Below are 14,508 nucleotides of genomic sequence, written 5' to 3'. Positions count from 1 at the left end.
AAACTGCACGACAAGAAGCTACATTCCAGATGTAAATGTAAAGTAAGGAGGGTGAGGGGAAAGGGGGTTTAAGGTGAGAATGGGGTTGCAGAAAAAAGACTGACTGGAAGTGGGAGTGGGCCCGGCTGACCATAAAGGAAGGGCATAAAAGGGTTTGCAAAACAGAGAGGGATAGTGACTTCATAATTGGGTGGAAAGTGGAAAGGGTGCTTAGTTAAAGCAATGTGTGGAAGGAGGAAAATTGAGGTTACCATGGGGTGGTGGTTTGTGGGGAGGGGTTGCACATAAGGAGGGGAAGGCAGTAGCAGCATGGACATAGGAGTAAAGATGAAAGCAGGGTGTCAAGTGGGGCTGCAAAATAGAAAAGTAGGTTCAGAAATGTGGTTGGAAAGGTGAAAGGGGAGCTAGAGGTTGTGTTGGGTTGGAAAGGGAAGGTCTAGGGCAGGGGTCAGCAAACTTTTTCAGCAGGGGGCCGGTCCACTGTCCCTCAGACCTTGTGGGGGGCCGAACTACATGGGGGGGGGAATGAACAAATTCCTATGCCCCACAAATAACCCAGAGATGCATTTTAAATAAAAGGACACATTCTACTCATGTAAAAACACCAGGCAGGTCCCACAAAAAAACCAGAAATGCATTTTAAATAAAAGGACACATTCTACTCATGTAACAACATGCTGATTCCCGGACCTTCCGCGGGCCGGATTTAGAAGGCAATTGGGCCGCATCCGGGCCCCGGGCCTTAGTTTGGGGACCCTGGTCTAGGGCAGCAGTTCCTAAACTTTTTTGAGTTGTGGAGCACTTTTCAGGAGATAAATTAATCACAGAGCACTATCGTTGCTCTTTGCAGAGCGTTTGGAAACTGCTGCTTTAGGGGGTTAATGTGGGGGCAATGGCAAGGGGCTGTACAGCAGACACAGCAGGGGAACAGACCCTAGTTATTGTGTGTTTCTAGAGCATAATGAGATGCAACCTGTCCTGGCATCAACGGAGCTGAAGATGGCCAGGCTATAAATTGGAACAAATAAGATCGATTGGCCACAGTGGGCATAGAATGCCAGACTGTGTGGGCCTTTAGTGTGATCCAGCAGGCCCTGTATTACATTCTTATGATATAAATAAACATACCAGTATATGATCAGGATTAGTGAGTTGTTCATTGGTTCAATTTTATTTATAATGCATTTTTAAAAAGAAAAATTGTATGCTGCACCAGAGTAAATGAAGGGGGGCAATTTCCTCCCATGCCTATTTCATTGAAGGCAATGAAGACTTACAGGTGAAGCAGGGATTCTTTCAGGTGAAACGGGGATTCTTATCTGTACAGTATTAGTTGTGAGAGCATTACTGGTGAGTTGAGCAAATTATCCCAGATTAACTAACAAGGAACAGGAGTGGAGAGTGGGTTATCCTGCAGGTGGCCATAATCTGTATAGATTTTCTCCTGGGTGTGTGTGAATTCTTTTCCTATAGACTGGAATGAAAGGAAAAAAATAGATTTCGGGGGCTTTATTTCTTGATCCAAGAACTACAACAGGCCAGCAACATTTCATTCTTGGAAAGGTGAAGAATCTCCCTCATCCATTATTTTGCAGCTCTGCCACCTTCACCACAAAACACTGATTTTTAAAAGAAGTCAGGGGTCCTCCTGTACCTTTTGTGCTGCGGCTCTCCGCTTGTGGAATGCTCTCCCCAGGGGTGCTTGCATGGCGCCTTTGTTACCTATCTTTTAGGTGCCAGGCAAAATATTTCCTCTTCACCCAGGCCTTTGGCCAATTAAACAATTGATGGCCTTTTAAACTGCTGGGGGGGGATTTGCTTGTTACTATGGTATATGCTTTTGTGTTTTTATAGTATAAGCTGCCCTGTGATCCTTGGATGAAAGGTGGTGATGTGTCCCCTCAGCTTGGTGCCCTGTGTGGGGCAACTGCCCTAAATCTGGGGTTAGAAGATAATAATAATAATAGTAATAATAATCACTATGCAGAAGAGGGGTTTTAGGCAGCAACGAAATTGCCTCTGCCAAGCTCCCCTTTTCTGCATAACTGAGGCGCAGGAGCTCTGCCCTTTTTCGCACCTGGCCAACCCATCAAGAGACAAGGAATTTGTGGGTGTGCTTTTGTTTATTACATTTATATACCATATTTTCTTCCCAGAAGCAACAACACTGTGCGGCTGGTTAAGAGGCGTTGATCATCCCAAGGTGAACCAGTGAGGTCCATGGCTGAGTGGGGATTCCAAAAACCCTGGTCTCCCAGGTCCTAGGAAATTCTATTTTATGAAAAAAATATAAAAAGTTATTTAATTTTCAGATTTTGAAATTTACAAACGTCAAAACAATCAAAACAAGAAGAGAATTCCGTAAATTCCCACAGACTTCCCTCCTCCCCTTTTGCGGGTTAACTTTTTTCCTCCTGCACCTTCTCTATGAATCTCCAGTACAACCATAGTCCAATAAGTATCATTCCAATCCTACTCGCAATTTTAATGGTTCACAATGGTGGTTTTTTTTTTTTAAGGTAAATGATATATTTTCCCCGTTCCTTATTTAAAATGTTAGTCTCCCTGGTTTCTAATTCTTCCCGTATTTATTTATTTATTTGCTATTCCAGTATAACCCACCAGTTTAATCTGCCGTTCTTCTCTGGCGGCGACTACCTAGGTCTGACTGCTCTAACCACTATGCAGCCCTTCCTCTTCTTGGGAAAAACGGCCTAGCGACCCCAATGGAGCCCGATCGGGCGCCGCGTTCACTCAAGAGGAGGCGGCGGCTCCCTTCTGCGGAAAACAGGGCTTATCAACCGACCTGGCGGGCCAAACCTCCTTTTCGCTTACGCCTCCCGCCCCCCTCCGCAACTCCAGCGCGCCAGGCGGGGCTCAACCATAGAGACGCGAAAGGGCCCTTCCAACGTTGGCTGGAAGTTCCGGCCGCCGCGAGTCGTCACGCTCTCCGTCGATCTCTCCCGCCCCCCCTTACTTCTATGTTGCCAGGGCTAGGGAGGAGGCGGTGGAAGAAGAGGCGGCCCTATGAGCGGCGGCGGCAGACCGGCGCCCCTCAGCGGCAGCGGGCCGAGGAGGAGAAAGGGGGAGAGGGAACCAAGTAATGGCGGCCAGTTAGTGTGTGACTGAGCTAGAGGAGGAGGAGGAGCAGCAGCTCCCCGCGTCCCTTCGAGCCCTTGTTCCTCGCGCGGCGGCAGCTGAGGCGCCGCTCCCCAAAGCAGAGGCGGCGGCGGCGGCGCCAGCGACTGAGCCTCCCTCTCCGGGGCGGCTGATGAGGCGGCGGCGGGAGGGGGGCGCCATGGTGAACACCCGAAAGAGCTCCCTGCGCCTCTCCCGCAAAGCGGCGGCAGCGGCGGCGGCGGCAGTCTCCGGGCCCGGCAGCCATTTCATCTCGTCCAGGACCCGTTTGTCTAGGACCAGCGCTCGGGCAGCGGCGGCGGCGGCAGCAGCAGCGGCGGCTGCCGCGGGTCAGGATGAAGAGTCGGCCCGGGTCAGTGGGGGGAGAGGGTGCCTAGGGAGGGAGACTCGGGGCAAGTCCCGTAGCAACGGCGGTGGCGGGGGAGAAGAAGGGGCCGTTGTCGGTGTGGCTCAGCCATTAGGGTGGGGGGAGGCGGGGAGTTTGGGGGGGGGCGCTAGCTCATTGTCCCGCTCTGAGGGGTTGAAGTGCAGCGCGACCGCTCGGCGCCGCAGTACCTCGAAAGGGAACCCCCCCCCCCATAGAACCGATCCGGGCCCTGCGATGACGGGGACTTTCTCTCGGAGGGTGGCAGCACGGGAAAGAGGGTGGGGAGGCTTTTCTGTGGTGGCTCCCCATTGAGAAAGGCTCGCCTGATACCTTCATTGCATAAATTCGGGCCTGGGAGAAAGCCTTCTTTTTTCCTTATTAAACCATTGTGTCCTTTTAAACTCTCGATTTGTGGGGGCGGGGGGGGCGGCGGGAATTATCCATTTGTTGTTTGTGTTCCGGTTTAATTTCGCGTGGTTTTTCTGTTGTGAACCGCCCTGGGATCTTCGGGCAGTCTACAAATGTAATGAACAGGAATAACACCAACAAGAAGAGGAGGAGGAGGAGGGGAAGGGCCTCTGTCTGAACTTCTCCAGGGTGACTGACTGCTTGCGTGTTTTGCGTGCAAACACACTATTGTGGTTTTTGTGGGACTTCTGCTGCTCTGCATGTGTGCGGAGGGGTGTCTGGTTTGTGGGACTAAAGAAAGGCATCGAGAGTCTGGAAGGGGGGAGGGTCTTTACTTGTATGCGATTCCGAGCTGGCTGCCTTGCTTTGGTGTTGTGCCAGAGTGAGGGTGGGTGGATGGGTGGAAAGCATCGGGGCCTGTCTGGCTCTGTTGCAAGAGGTGGACGTGAGCACCGAGCCGGGAGGGAGCTTGGGTTTTTTAAAGCAGCTCTCTATGCGAGCGAGCGAACCGAGGTCATTTGAGGTAGGACGTGTTGTGTGAGCTTGCACAGCTGAAGGAGGACGCTGCTGGCTGCAGCCAAAAGCTAAGCGGGGGCAAAGTGTGGCTGCTTGGCTTGCCGAAGGCACGGCGGCTCAAGAAGTAGCTGTAGAGGCGGTTTCGGCCAAAGAAGGGGCAGTTGATAAGAGAGAGGAAACAAAAACCCCAGTGTGCTCTCTTGCTCTCTTTCCCTCTTCTGTCTCCTGTATGTAGGAGGCGCAGAGAGACTGGCAGGGTCTGCTGTGCCAGCCAGCTGTCTGGGGCACTGCGAGGCTCCCCCGCTGGCCTATGCTGGGACTGCATTTTAAAGGACAGCATGGGGAAGAAGAAAAAAGTTTAGGCTTAGAACTGCCAATTTTGTAAATTTCTTAGAAAACCTAAATGGAGTGCAGTTTTCTTTATTAAAAAACTGTTTCCTGTTTGGTGGGGGCAGGGTAGGGGAAACTGGGTAATTCTCTGACAATTTTGGATAGAGATGCAATTTTACCTCTGAGGAACGTATGGATAGCTCAGTTCGGTAGAGCATGAGACTCTTAATCTCAGGGTTGCGGGTTTGAACCCCATTTTGCGCAAAAGTTTCCTCCATTGCAGAAGGTCGGACTGGGTGAACCTTGCGGTCCCTTCCACCTCCACAATTCTATGACTCTATGATTAGTTATTTGCCTACATTGCCTGATAGTTTCTTTTTTAAAAAGGACACTCAGTAATGTGGATAGGTTCTTCAACTATTCCAGGCATGTCCAACTGGTCCATGTCCAACATGGAAAACTAATTTCAGATATATGTCTTTAAAATTGCTTGTGTACCTGTTCAGATTCTTACAACAGTTATGTACTTTCATAGTGCACCTAATATTTTCTAATTTTGGTCTCATAGAAAGAGATGCATATGACTGTGAAATGCGCCTAGTACTGCAGATATAGGTATAAGTGTTTGAAAAATGTCTTTCAGGCCAGGCAAGTGAGTCTCTTAAGTATTCTTTCAAAAACTACAAATGCTATATTTGAAATATTTGTATTGGGAACTAGACCCTGAATATTAGTCAGCTGTTTTAATGCACTTATGGAGCTTTGTGTACATGCAGGGATTTTCTTGTTCTATCCTGAGCTGTTGGGGGAATCCCCATGCTGTCTTCTTTCCATCGAAGAGGAGGGTTCTGTGGAAGTGCATCTTGGATTGCAGTCGTTTCTTGCCATTCTTCCTTATGTGTTCCTTGTTTGACAAGTGGAATGCTTCACAATATTGCCTTTTTTGTAGGCTTATTTCAATATTTTTTATAAAAAAACATTATTTGCTTAGAAACCTGATGATGATTCTGTTCAGCATTGTTTTGATTATTTCTGAAGGAATATCATGCAAATTAAGGGACCCAGGTGGCGCTATGGGTTAAACCACAGAGTCTAGGGCTTGCTGATCAGAAGGTCGGCGGTTCGAAGCCCTGAAACTGGGTGAGCTCCCGTTGCCCGGTCCCAGCTCCTGCCCACCTAGCAGTTTGAAAGCACATCAAAGTGCAAGCAGATAAATAGGGACCGCTCCGGCCGGAAGGTAAATGGCGTTTCCGTGCGCTGCTCTGGTTCGCCAGAAGCAGCTTTGTCATGCTGGCCACATGACCCGGAAGCTGTCTGCGGACAAACGCCGGCTCCCTCGGCCTATAGAGCGAGATGAGCGCCGCAACCCCAGAGTCGGACACGACTGGACCTGATGGTCAGGGGCCCCTTTACCTTTTATCATGCAAATTACATGCACTACTTATGTTCATTGCTGTTAAGTCTTATGTGCCTGAATGAATGGGAGAAAAGGTGAAGTGTGATAATTTATTAAAACCACTTAGATAATAGTTGTTCCCCCCCCCCATGAGATACCATACAGAACAAAGCTGACCTATTAAAAATTTTCCTTAGACCTTGTATAATAGTTGATTGCATACAGGCATTTTAAAACCAGATTCCAAGAAAAAAACAATACATATAATAGTGATTGTTTTATAAATAGCACCTTGCTATTTTTATTCTGCCATGACAGTATGTGAGGTCATAATCCTAAGCATACATGCTTCAAAGTCAACTCTAGTGAAATAAATGAGATTTACTTCTGTAAATACGATTGTAACTGATATGTGAGCTTGTGCAACTTCTTGCTATATGTTGTTGAAACATTTTTGTTTATTTAAAAAAGAGATCATTAGCGATTTTTGTTAAGATACCCGAGAGGTGATTTTAGTGTTGGAAAAAGTAATGTTTAGTGATTCTTGGGTGAGCATAGTTTCAGCAGCCTAGGTTACAGATCACAGCATGAGCTCTCCCCCCCCCCCCAAATGGTATTGTTATTTTATATTTGGTAGTATGTACAGGAAATAAAGTGGAGTATTGTTCAGATTGATTTTTCAGATCATAAAAATTGTATGATTCGGTGTTTGTGTGTTTTTTCAAAAAAAAATTAAGCATTTCGGTTGATTTGAAACTGTAAACTAAGAGGTTTGAAATGGTTTTTAAATTAATATTCTTTAATGTTATTATTCTTGCTTTCTTATTTACAAAGCTAGATTTATGATCCTTTGGGATGAAGATATCAGAGATTCCTACATTGCAGGGGGTTAGACTAGATGACCCTCTGAGTTCCTTTAAACTCTACAATTCTATGATTCCATGAGAACAAATGCTGCTATAAGGTGTGACCTTAATAGTTCTTTGTAAATTACCGTTGCTGTTTGAAGAAGGCCCTTCCTTAGTACAAGAGGGGGAAAGTTTCCATTCTTGTGATGGGGAGGGGGGAGATTTATGTAAGATTTACCCAACTTAATTGAGCAAGAACACATTACTGAGAAATGCTGCCTGAGTTGTTATATGTGTTTGTTGCTGGAAGCAGCACTTTCAGCATGTCTTGATTTAGAAGTATAGTACCCTCATGTATTTAATTGCAGTTGAGGCATAGAAATGTTCCAGCTGAAGTCTATACCCGTCTTCCATGTTTTATCAAAATTGAAATATTTTTGGAAACAAATCTCACGTAAAGGCTGAGAAATATATCTAGTATGATAGGTTTTATTTCATATTTAAAATTTATGTTGAATTCCCTGTTGAATTCATCTAGTCCAGGTAATGGATATTGTGTACGCTTCAGTGACCCTCATGGATCATCTGTTTGAATCATCATAACAAAGTTCTTCAGAACAGCCTGTCAGAAGATGCTTGTGCACCCTATTCTTAAAAAATCCCCAAGAATGAAATTGCATCACTTACTAGTCAGATTGTTGCAGTTCATTTCTAAAAGTCATTGGGGTTTACTGTGTAATTCTAATCCATTGTAAGTTCTGTCCTTAATTATTAGGAGAAACAATGGTTTTAGCTTTTCATTCTGAAATACATTTGATTTAAAAATTGTTGTTACGCCCCTTGCCCCAGTACTCTGTAGTCTGAACAAACTTGCTACTTTGAGTCATTTAGGACATGAGATGATTTTAAAGCTTTTATCATTCTTGTAGCTTTCTTCTGGGCTGTGTCAATATTACAGATCAGGGGCAGCTAACATTTTTGGGAGGAGAGAGAGAGAGATGAAGTCATTCAATACACACAATGCTGTGTTCTGCCCAGTATTACCTTGAAGAATATAACATTTAATGTTAGTGCTTAAGACACGTCACATAGATTGTGCAACATCCTTACCAAAGCAAGTCGAAGCTAGTCAGCTGTAATTTAAATTGAGCCCAATAGTTTTACAACCAGCCTTTGCCAAAATACTGTATTTTGTAGTTGTCTCCCAAGAATAAAAAAGGATGACTGTTGACAAAGGACTGGTTAAGCTGTCTTGAAACAGTCACCAGAACTAAACTAGAAATATATCTGGAAATTATTGTAGCTTGTGATAATATTTTTTTTAAGCTTTGTGTTTAGATATACTTGTTTTTAATTACACTGAGCAATAAGCTGGTTGCTAAGTGTCTTCAGGCAATGATGCAACAGTTTCTCTGCCTTGTCTGCTTTAGCTAGTTCAGCTCTCCCATACCACTCAAAAAACAGGTTTCAAACCAGTTGTGTAGCTTCATTTTCTACTCAGTATATTTAATAAAAGATTGGCGTGCGTCACTGGTATACTTCATTCATAGTGCAGGCACACCCTTGGGTTGTTCACACAGCATGTACAAATATGGCTGTGGTCTGGTAGCTTACTGTTTAATATTTTAAATTATATAGTGAGTTAATTTTTTTCTAAATTAATTAATTCTGCTGTCTGTGTTCAGTATATTTAGTTTACAGCTCCATGCAGACTTGATAGCTAAGGAGCAGTCAAAGCATTTTTTGTAGTAGTGTTCAAACTATATTCTGTGGAATTCGGAGGTTGTCAAGAAGATCACTAACAGTGCTTTTCTATTTTTTTAAAAAACATAGCATGTCAGCATTTTGGAAAGTCTTGAGTGTATTCTAGGGCACTTCCTTGGTTCTTTTTGGTTAAAGGTCTTTCTGGTGCCCAGCAAAAACTGAAAAGTACTGTATGTCTGGCATGGTTTTCACAGGAGAGGGATCCACAAGGAAAGAAGACCCTGAGGTTAGGAAACTTGAATTTTGTTGGCTTTGCAGGGAAATGATGACTTTGAATTTCAGTGGGATTTGAGAACTTCAAAGTACAAGTCCTTAATTTGTTTATTGTTGTAATTCATTGAAACCTTGAAAAAGGTTTTAAATTCCCAGTTGCCAGTAACTATTCTTCAGAAGCCAAAAAAAAGCCATTTCAATGATAATGAGAAAGGGTGTAAAATATTCTGCAAAAGTGATTTTCTTTGTTAGCTTGCAAATTATATTATTTATTAATTAAAGGTTTTAGAGTATTTATGACCTCTAGATGTATCATGTGCCGTTTTGGGATATATTGTAGTTTGATCAAAGGAAATGTTGGCTCTCCTCTTCTCTCTAATATAAATATCTGATGCAGCCTCTGGCGAAAGATATAAAGCAACTCTTTTCATTTTCCTCATGTCTTCTCCCTAGGATTAGATTTCAGTTTTGGCTTGGGTATTTACATGTATTTTGTGAAATTCCTGTGGGTTCACTAAAAGTAGTACTACAGTTGTCTGAACAGAAATGGATTGCCCGTCTCTTCCAGATATGGTCCCAGAATGTTTCTTTACTGATGAGAGGTGGTTTAAAATCAGGTGGTTTAAAATGAGACTATCAGCTTGTCTTCTTTTTTTTTCCTCTTAGAGAGATGATGGTAGTGATGGTAGCTTGAGTGATAGCCACATATCTCCTCCAGCCAAACGTACCTTGAAACATGCAGATTCTGTATGCAAAGACAAATCAAAATCTCGCAGTACTGGGCAGCGAGAGGAATGGAGCATCTCAACTGGACAGTCCCGGTAAGAATGTTAACAGTATTCAAATATTTGTCTAATAGAGTTCTGCCCATTTGCTTGAACCCTGTAAATCTCTTGAAAAAATGTCAAATCTCCATCCTTTTGCAGTGAAACATGTTATAAAAAAGTGCATCTACTGCTCTAACGGCATCCCCTGTAAAGGTTTCCCCCTTCCATAGCAGAATAAAATGAGCCCTGTGTCCTGATGTTATGGTATTAATGCATTTCCTGGCAGTTAATTATGCGGAGCATAGACAGTGCAATGTGGGACCTATACTTTGAGGCGAAGGTGATAACTAGATTTGGAGTGTTTGTATGCTTTTGCCAGTAAACGTGGATTTCTTATAATCTCTATAATTTCTCAATCAGTCACGTGCTAACGGAAGCTTCTTTGTTTAGAACTTTATAATAAAGAATAAAAATAAAGCCGAGGCTTCTGGCTTCATGCATAAGTCCATGAGACACAGCTTGTTCCTTCTCCCCCCACTCGACCACTTTATTTCGAATGAAAAGCTTTGTTTGTGGAGAAGCATCTGTTGCTTACATTAAAACATCTGCAATTCCTTGTGCTGTAAGTGCCGCAATACATTCCGTAAGATGAACTAGTTTAAAGCACTGTGCCTTAAAGTAGAATGAATGTGTTGATCTCTCCCTGTTTGCTACATGACTACCTGTCAAGGACTCCTCCTTCAGTCTTTCTATGCTGAGCTGAGCCATTATTTGTCCTTGCATGTTGTCCAAACCTGGGCTCGTATTTCAGCTCTCCCAGAAAAATCACAGCCTGTAACTAAAGTTTGTCCTATGCAGTGAAGTCAACTAGGAGAAAGTTTTCTTGGTTGTATCAGTGTAGGGGGATTAAAACCATTGTACAGAGGTAATATATAGCACACTTCAATCACTCTTTCCCCCACAAATGATACTAGCCTACAAAAATGTTTACTAGCCAGCTGGGAGATGACAGAAGATGTATGAAGAGCTGTGCCACTCTTGAAGGAGCCCATTGCATTTCTGTGCTGGACATATAGGATGCTGTTTTCCTCCTATGGCTTGGTTTATATGTTGGGTAATGGAGGGATAGAGTACTCTGTCCCTCTCTTTCCAGTCTGCTCACTCGTCTGCATGCAGTTCCTTGTTGCCTATGGCTACCAGTAGCTAGTGCTTAAGTACAAAGCTGCTCTGTTTTACTATGTGGTTCCCAGAATTGCAGAGATAGATGATAATGCTTTTGGTTTTCTGAAGTTAAAGTTTAAATTGAACTCATGGTCTCAGATGTCCGAAAATTGCACAACTAATGTACATTGTTATTTAAGCTGATAAATAACTATGCACTGTTTATGCTGGTTGGAGTTGACATATAAATATCCTTATGCTTTCCCCCTGCTTTGCCAAGGGAATAAATTGAAATACTGTTGCACACCGCCACAGTAGAGAAGATCCTCCAATGCTCTAGTTGCAATCTTCAGACTATCTTCAAGGGAAGTTCAGTATAAAGCTTGTTACAATAGTCTAAACATAAGGTTACATGAGCACACATCACAGTGGCAAGGTTATCTTGATCCAGGACAAGCTGTGGCTGGTGCAGCAGCCAGGACTGGTAATAAGCACTTTTTGTCACTGAGGCTACCTAGGTCTTAAGTAATGATGGTGGATCAGGAGAACCCCCAGACGTAAGAACCTGCTCCTTCAGAGTGTGTGACTCCATTGAGGACAGGTCAAAAACCCAATTCCTGGATACGACATCAATGTACCAGCAGTACCTCTATCTTGTCCAGACTCAGTCTGTTTGATAGCCCTAATCCAGCCTATTACCACTTCCATGCAGTGGTTCAGCACTTACACAGCTTCAACCAGTAAATGGATCTGTGTGTAATCCACATAGGGGTGACACTGAACTCCAAAACCCCAAATGACTGCCTCCAGCTGCTTCATATAGTTTGGGGACAAAATCGTACACTGCCAGTCCCTGCCACACAAATTTCCAAGGCATCTAGCAGGATTCTTCCATTGCTAGTTTTTGGAAACTGTCCTGCAGGTAGAAGTGGAACCACCACAACTCAAATACCCCACAGATGTCATTGGTGATATCAAAAGCTTTCAAGTTTTCAAGAGGAATCAACAAGGTTGCACTTTGCCCCAACTCTGTACCAAAGCTGGGCATGGAGACTGTTTGAAATGGGTTCAGATAATTAGTTTAATCCAAGCACTCCTGGAGTTGCCTGGCTATCGCCCTTTTGAGAACCTTTCCCCAAGGGAGGATATTAGCTATTGGCTATTGGCTCCAGAGAAAGCATCTTGAGAAGGAGGCACTCCATTGCCTCTTCTAAAACAAGAACAGCCACACAAAGACACATTGGTAGCCACAAATTGAGCCGCCTTTGGCACCATCACTGCCATACAGTAGGCACAACTATATGTTCTTACTTGTGCTTGGTCATCTTTGCTGGAAGTCTTGCACTATAGCTTTCCTGCTTGCTTCATTGCCTGAAGTAGTAGTAGTAGTAGTAGTAGTAAATATTTTTTAAATTTATACCCTGCCTATCTGGCTGGGTGTCCTCGGCCACTCTGGGCGGCTTACAACACATAAAGAATTGCAAAACATTAGACATAAAAAAATTCCCAATACAGGGTTGCCTTCTGATGTCTTCTAAAAGTCATCTGAAGAAGTGTGCATGCACACGAAAGCTCATACCAAAATAAAAACTTAGTTGGTCTTTAAGGTGCTACTGAAGGAATTTTTTTATTTTCTAAAAGTCAGATAGTTTTTTATTTCCTTGACATCTGATGGGAGGGCATCCCACAAAGATGAATATAACAACAACAACAAAACAACAACAACAACAACAACAACAACAAAACAACAATATAATAATAATAATAATAATATATTATTATTATTATTATTATTAATAATAATAATAATAATAATAATAATAATAATAATTACTACCCCGCCCATCTTATCTTGCTGGGTTTCCCCAGCCACTCTGGGCAGCTCCCAACAGAATATTAAAAACACGATAAAAGAACAAACTTTGAAAAATTCCCTAAACAGGGCTGTCTTCAGATGTCTTCTAAAAGTCAGATAGTTTTTTATTTCCTTGACACCTGATGGGAGGGCGTCCCACAGGGTGGGTGCCACTATCAAGAAGGCCCTCTGCCTGGTTCCCTGTAACCTCACTTCTTGCAGTGAGGGAACTGCTAGAAGGCCCTCAGAGCTGGACCTCAGTTTCTGGGCTGAATGATGGGGGTGGCCCTGGAAAACAATTTTTTAGGCACTTAGCGGTAAAGGTGTTACAGGTGCCCGTTCCCTTTCACCATTTCTTAGTGACACCAATGCCTCAACAGGAGCACCAGTAGTGTCAACTTGAAAATCCCCCAGAGCATTCAAGAATCCTGGTTCCATAATTCTTTGCAAATGGACCATCTTAACTGACCCCCCCCCCCCCGCAGTGTGGAGTGGGGCAGAACTTGCTAGCTTTGGCCTAAACCTGACAGGAAGTTGTTTATCCATGTTTCATATGTTTCATAGAACATCTCCTAGCATCTTTACTTTTACTCTTTGGAGAAATATTTTAAAACTGAATGCCTAATGGTCCTGCCAGTCACTTCCTGTTTCAGAATAGAGTAAATGCTTCAGGAATTTTTCTGGCAAAAATCTTTTCCATTTGTCTACTGATAGCCTTATCAGACAGGTGAAATGCCGTAGTTATTTGTTTGCTTTATATTTCTCAATTAAACACGGTATCTTTGTGTGTGCTCTACCACTGAGCTATGACACGTTTCCTTTGGGTCTACTTTATTTTGGAAAGTACTTCAAATTTGAAATCTATTCTTACTTTTTAAAACAGAAAATTACAGTTCTATAGAATCAGTGTACAGAATACTTGTGTCTTATGAGTTCTTGAGCTGATCAATAGAGTGGCTGTGAATTTTGTTTATTTAACTAATGAATAAAGCATAAACCTGCAGTTGGCAAAAAGAGATGTGGTGTGTTTTGTAAAATTACTGTTCAGCTAATTCCCACCATTACTTATTAAATAGTTTTAACCTAAACTATGAGCTAATATGTACACTGCAGCTTAGCAAGACTCTTAAAAATCAATACAAATACTTTGGGGTTTTTTTTGTTTTAAAAAATGACTAGGGAGGAGCACAGTGACTATGAGCCCCTCTATTGAAGCCTGTATGTACTTACTAACCATATTTTGTCATGCAAGCCAGGTCTATGTTTCACATTGCCTAAATACTGGCTTTTGAGTCTTCACCTTAAGTGGAATTCGGTTTTTTTATCTGAACAGGTTCACAGGTATAGATTTTCTCATCAGTGTGACAGTGATGGGGAAACATATCTGCTAAAATTATCCTGGACATACAGCTATTTACAGTCTTGGAACCTGTCACTGATTAGCCCTGTGAAGCTTGTGTCTAATACCAGCACAAAATTGTGGGAATGTGTTAAATAATCATAATACGCAAGTTTTTGCTGTTTCAAGATCTCTGTTATATGACTGCTTCATACTAATATGTTTTGACATTTGAGAGCTAATGTTCTGCAGAGAGAGACAGTCTCATTTCATTGTTGATTCCCTGGGCGAGCTTGGACAAATCTGTAGCTCTTTCTCATTTCCCCATCCACAGGTGTTGAAGAATAGATATCTATTGTGAAAGAGAGTGAGATATAAAACTACTAATCTGAGAAGTAGTTTACTA

The 14,508-nt window shown here is 43.1% G+C and overlaps 1 protein-coding gene and 1 long non-coding RNA gene across 6 annotated transcripts in view; one reads left to right on the top strand and one right to left on the bottom strand.

Moving 5' to 3' along the window:
- Positions 1 to 2,104: 2,104 nt before the first annotated feature.
- Positions 2,105 to 3,126, bottom strand: LOC148686175 (uncharacterized). The gene is made up of 2 exons (XR_015948858.1): positions 2,623 to 3,126; positions 2,105 to 2,271 (listed from the first exon to the last, which is right to left on the bottom strand). It is a non-coding gene; the product is annotated as an uncharacterized LOC148686175 (long non-coding RNA).
- A 145-nt stretch (positions 3,127 to 3,271) lies between these two features.
- Positions 3,272 to 14,508, top strand: part of ATAD2B (ATPase family AAA domain containing 2B) — a 58,534-nt gene continuing 47,297 nt past the window's right edge. For 4 of the 5 annotated variants that reach the window (XM_035109985.3, XM_035109984.3, XM_060272441.2 and 1 more), the window contains exons 1-2: positions 3,272 to 3,490; positions 9,647 to 9,801. In XM_035109985.3, coding sequence (XP_034965876.3) covers positions 3,272 to 3,490; positions 9,647 to 9,801 — 374 coding nt within the window. Of the gene's footprint in view, positions 3,491 to 8,815; positions 8,994 to 9,646; positions 9,802 to 14,508 lie in introns of those variants that run through there. The other variant, XM_060272442.2, reaches the window with a different exon arrangement.

The sequence above is a fragment of the Zootoca vivipara genome, chromosome 3 (genome assembly GCF_965207765.1).
Source record: "Zootoca vivipara chromosome 3, rZooViv2.hap1.1, whole genome shotgun sequence".
NCBI lineage: Eukaryota > Metazoa > Chordata > Lepidosauria > Squamata > Lacertidae > Zootoca > Zootoca vivipara.
The sequence above is the reverse complement of the archived record's forward strand: the minus strand, read 5'-3'. Positions and strand labels throughout refer to the sequence as shown.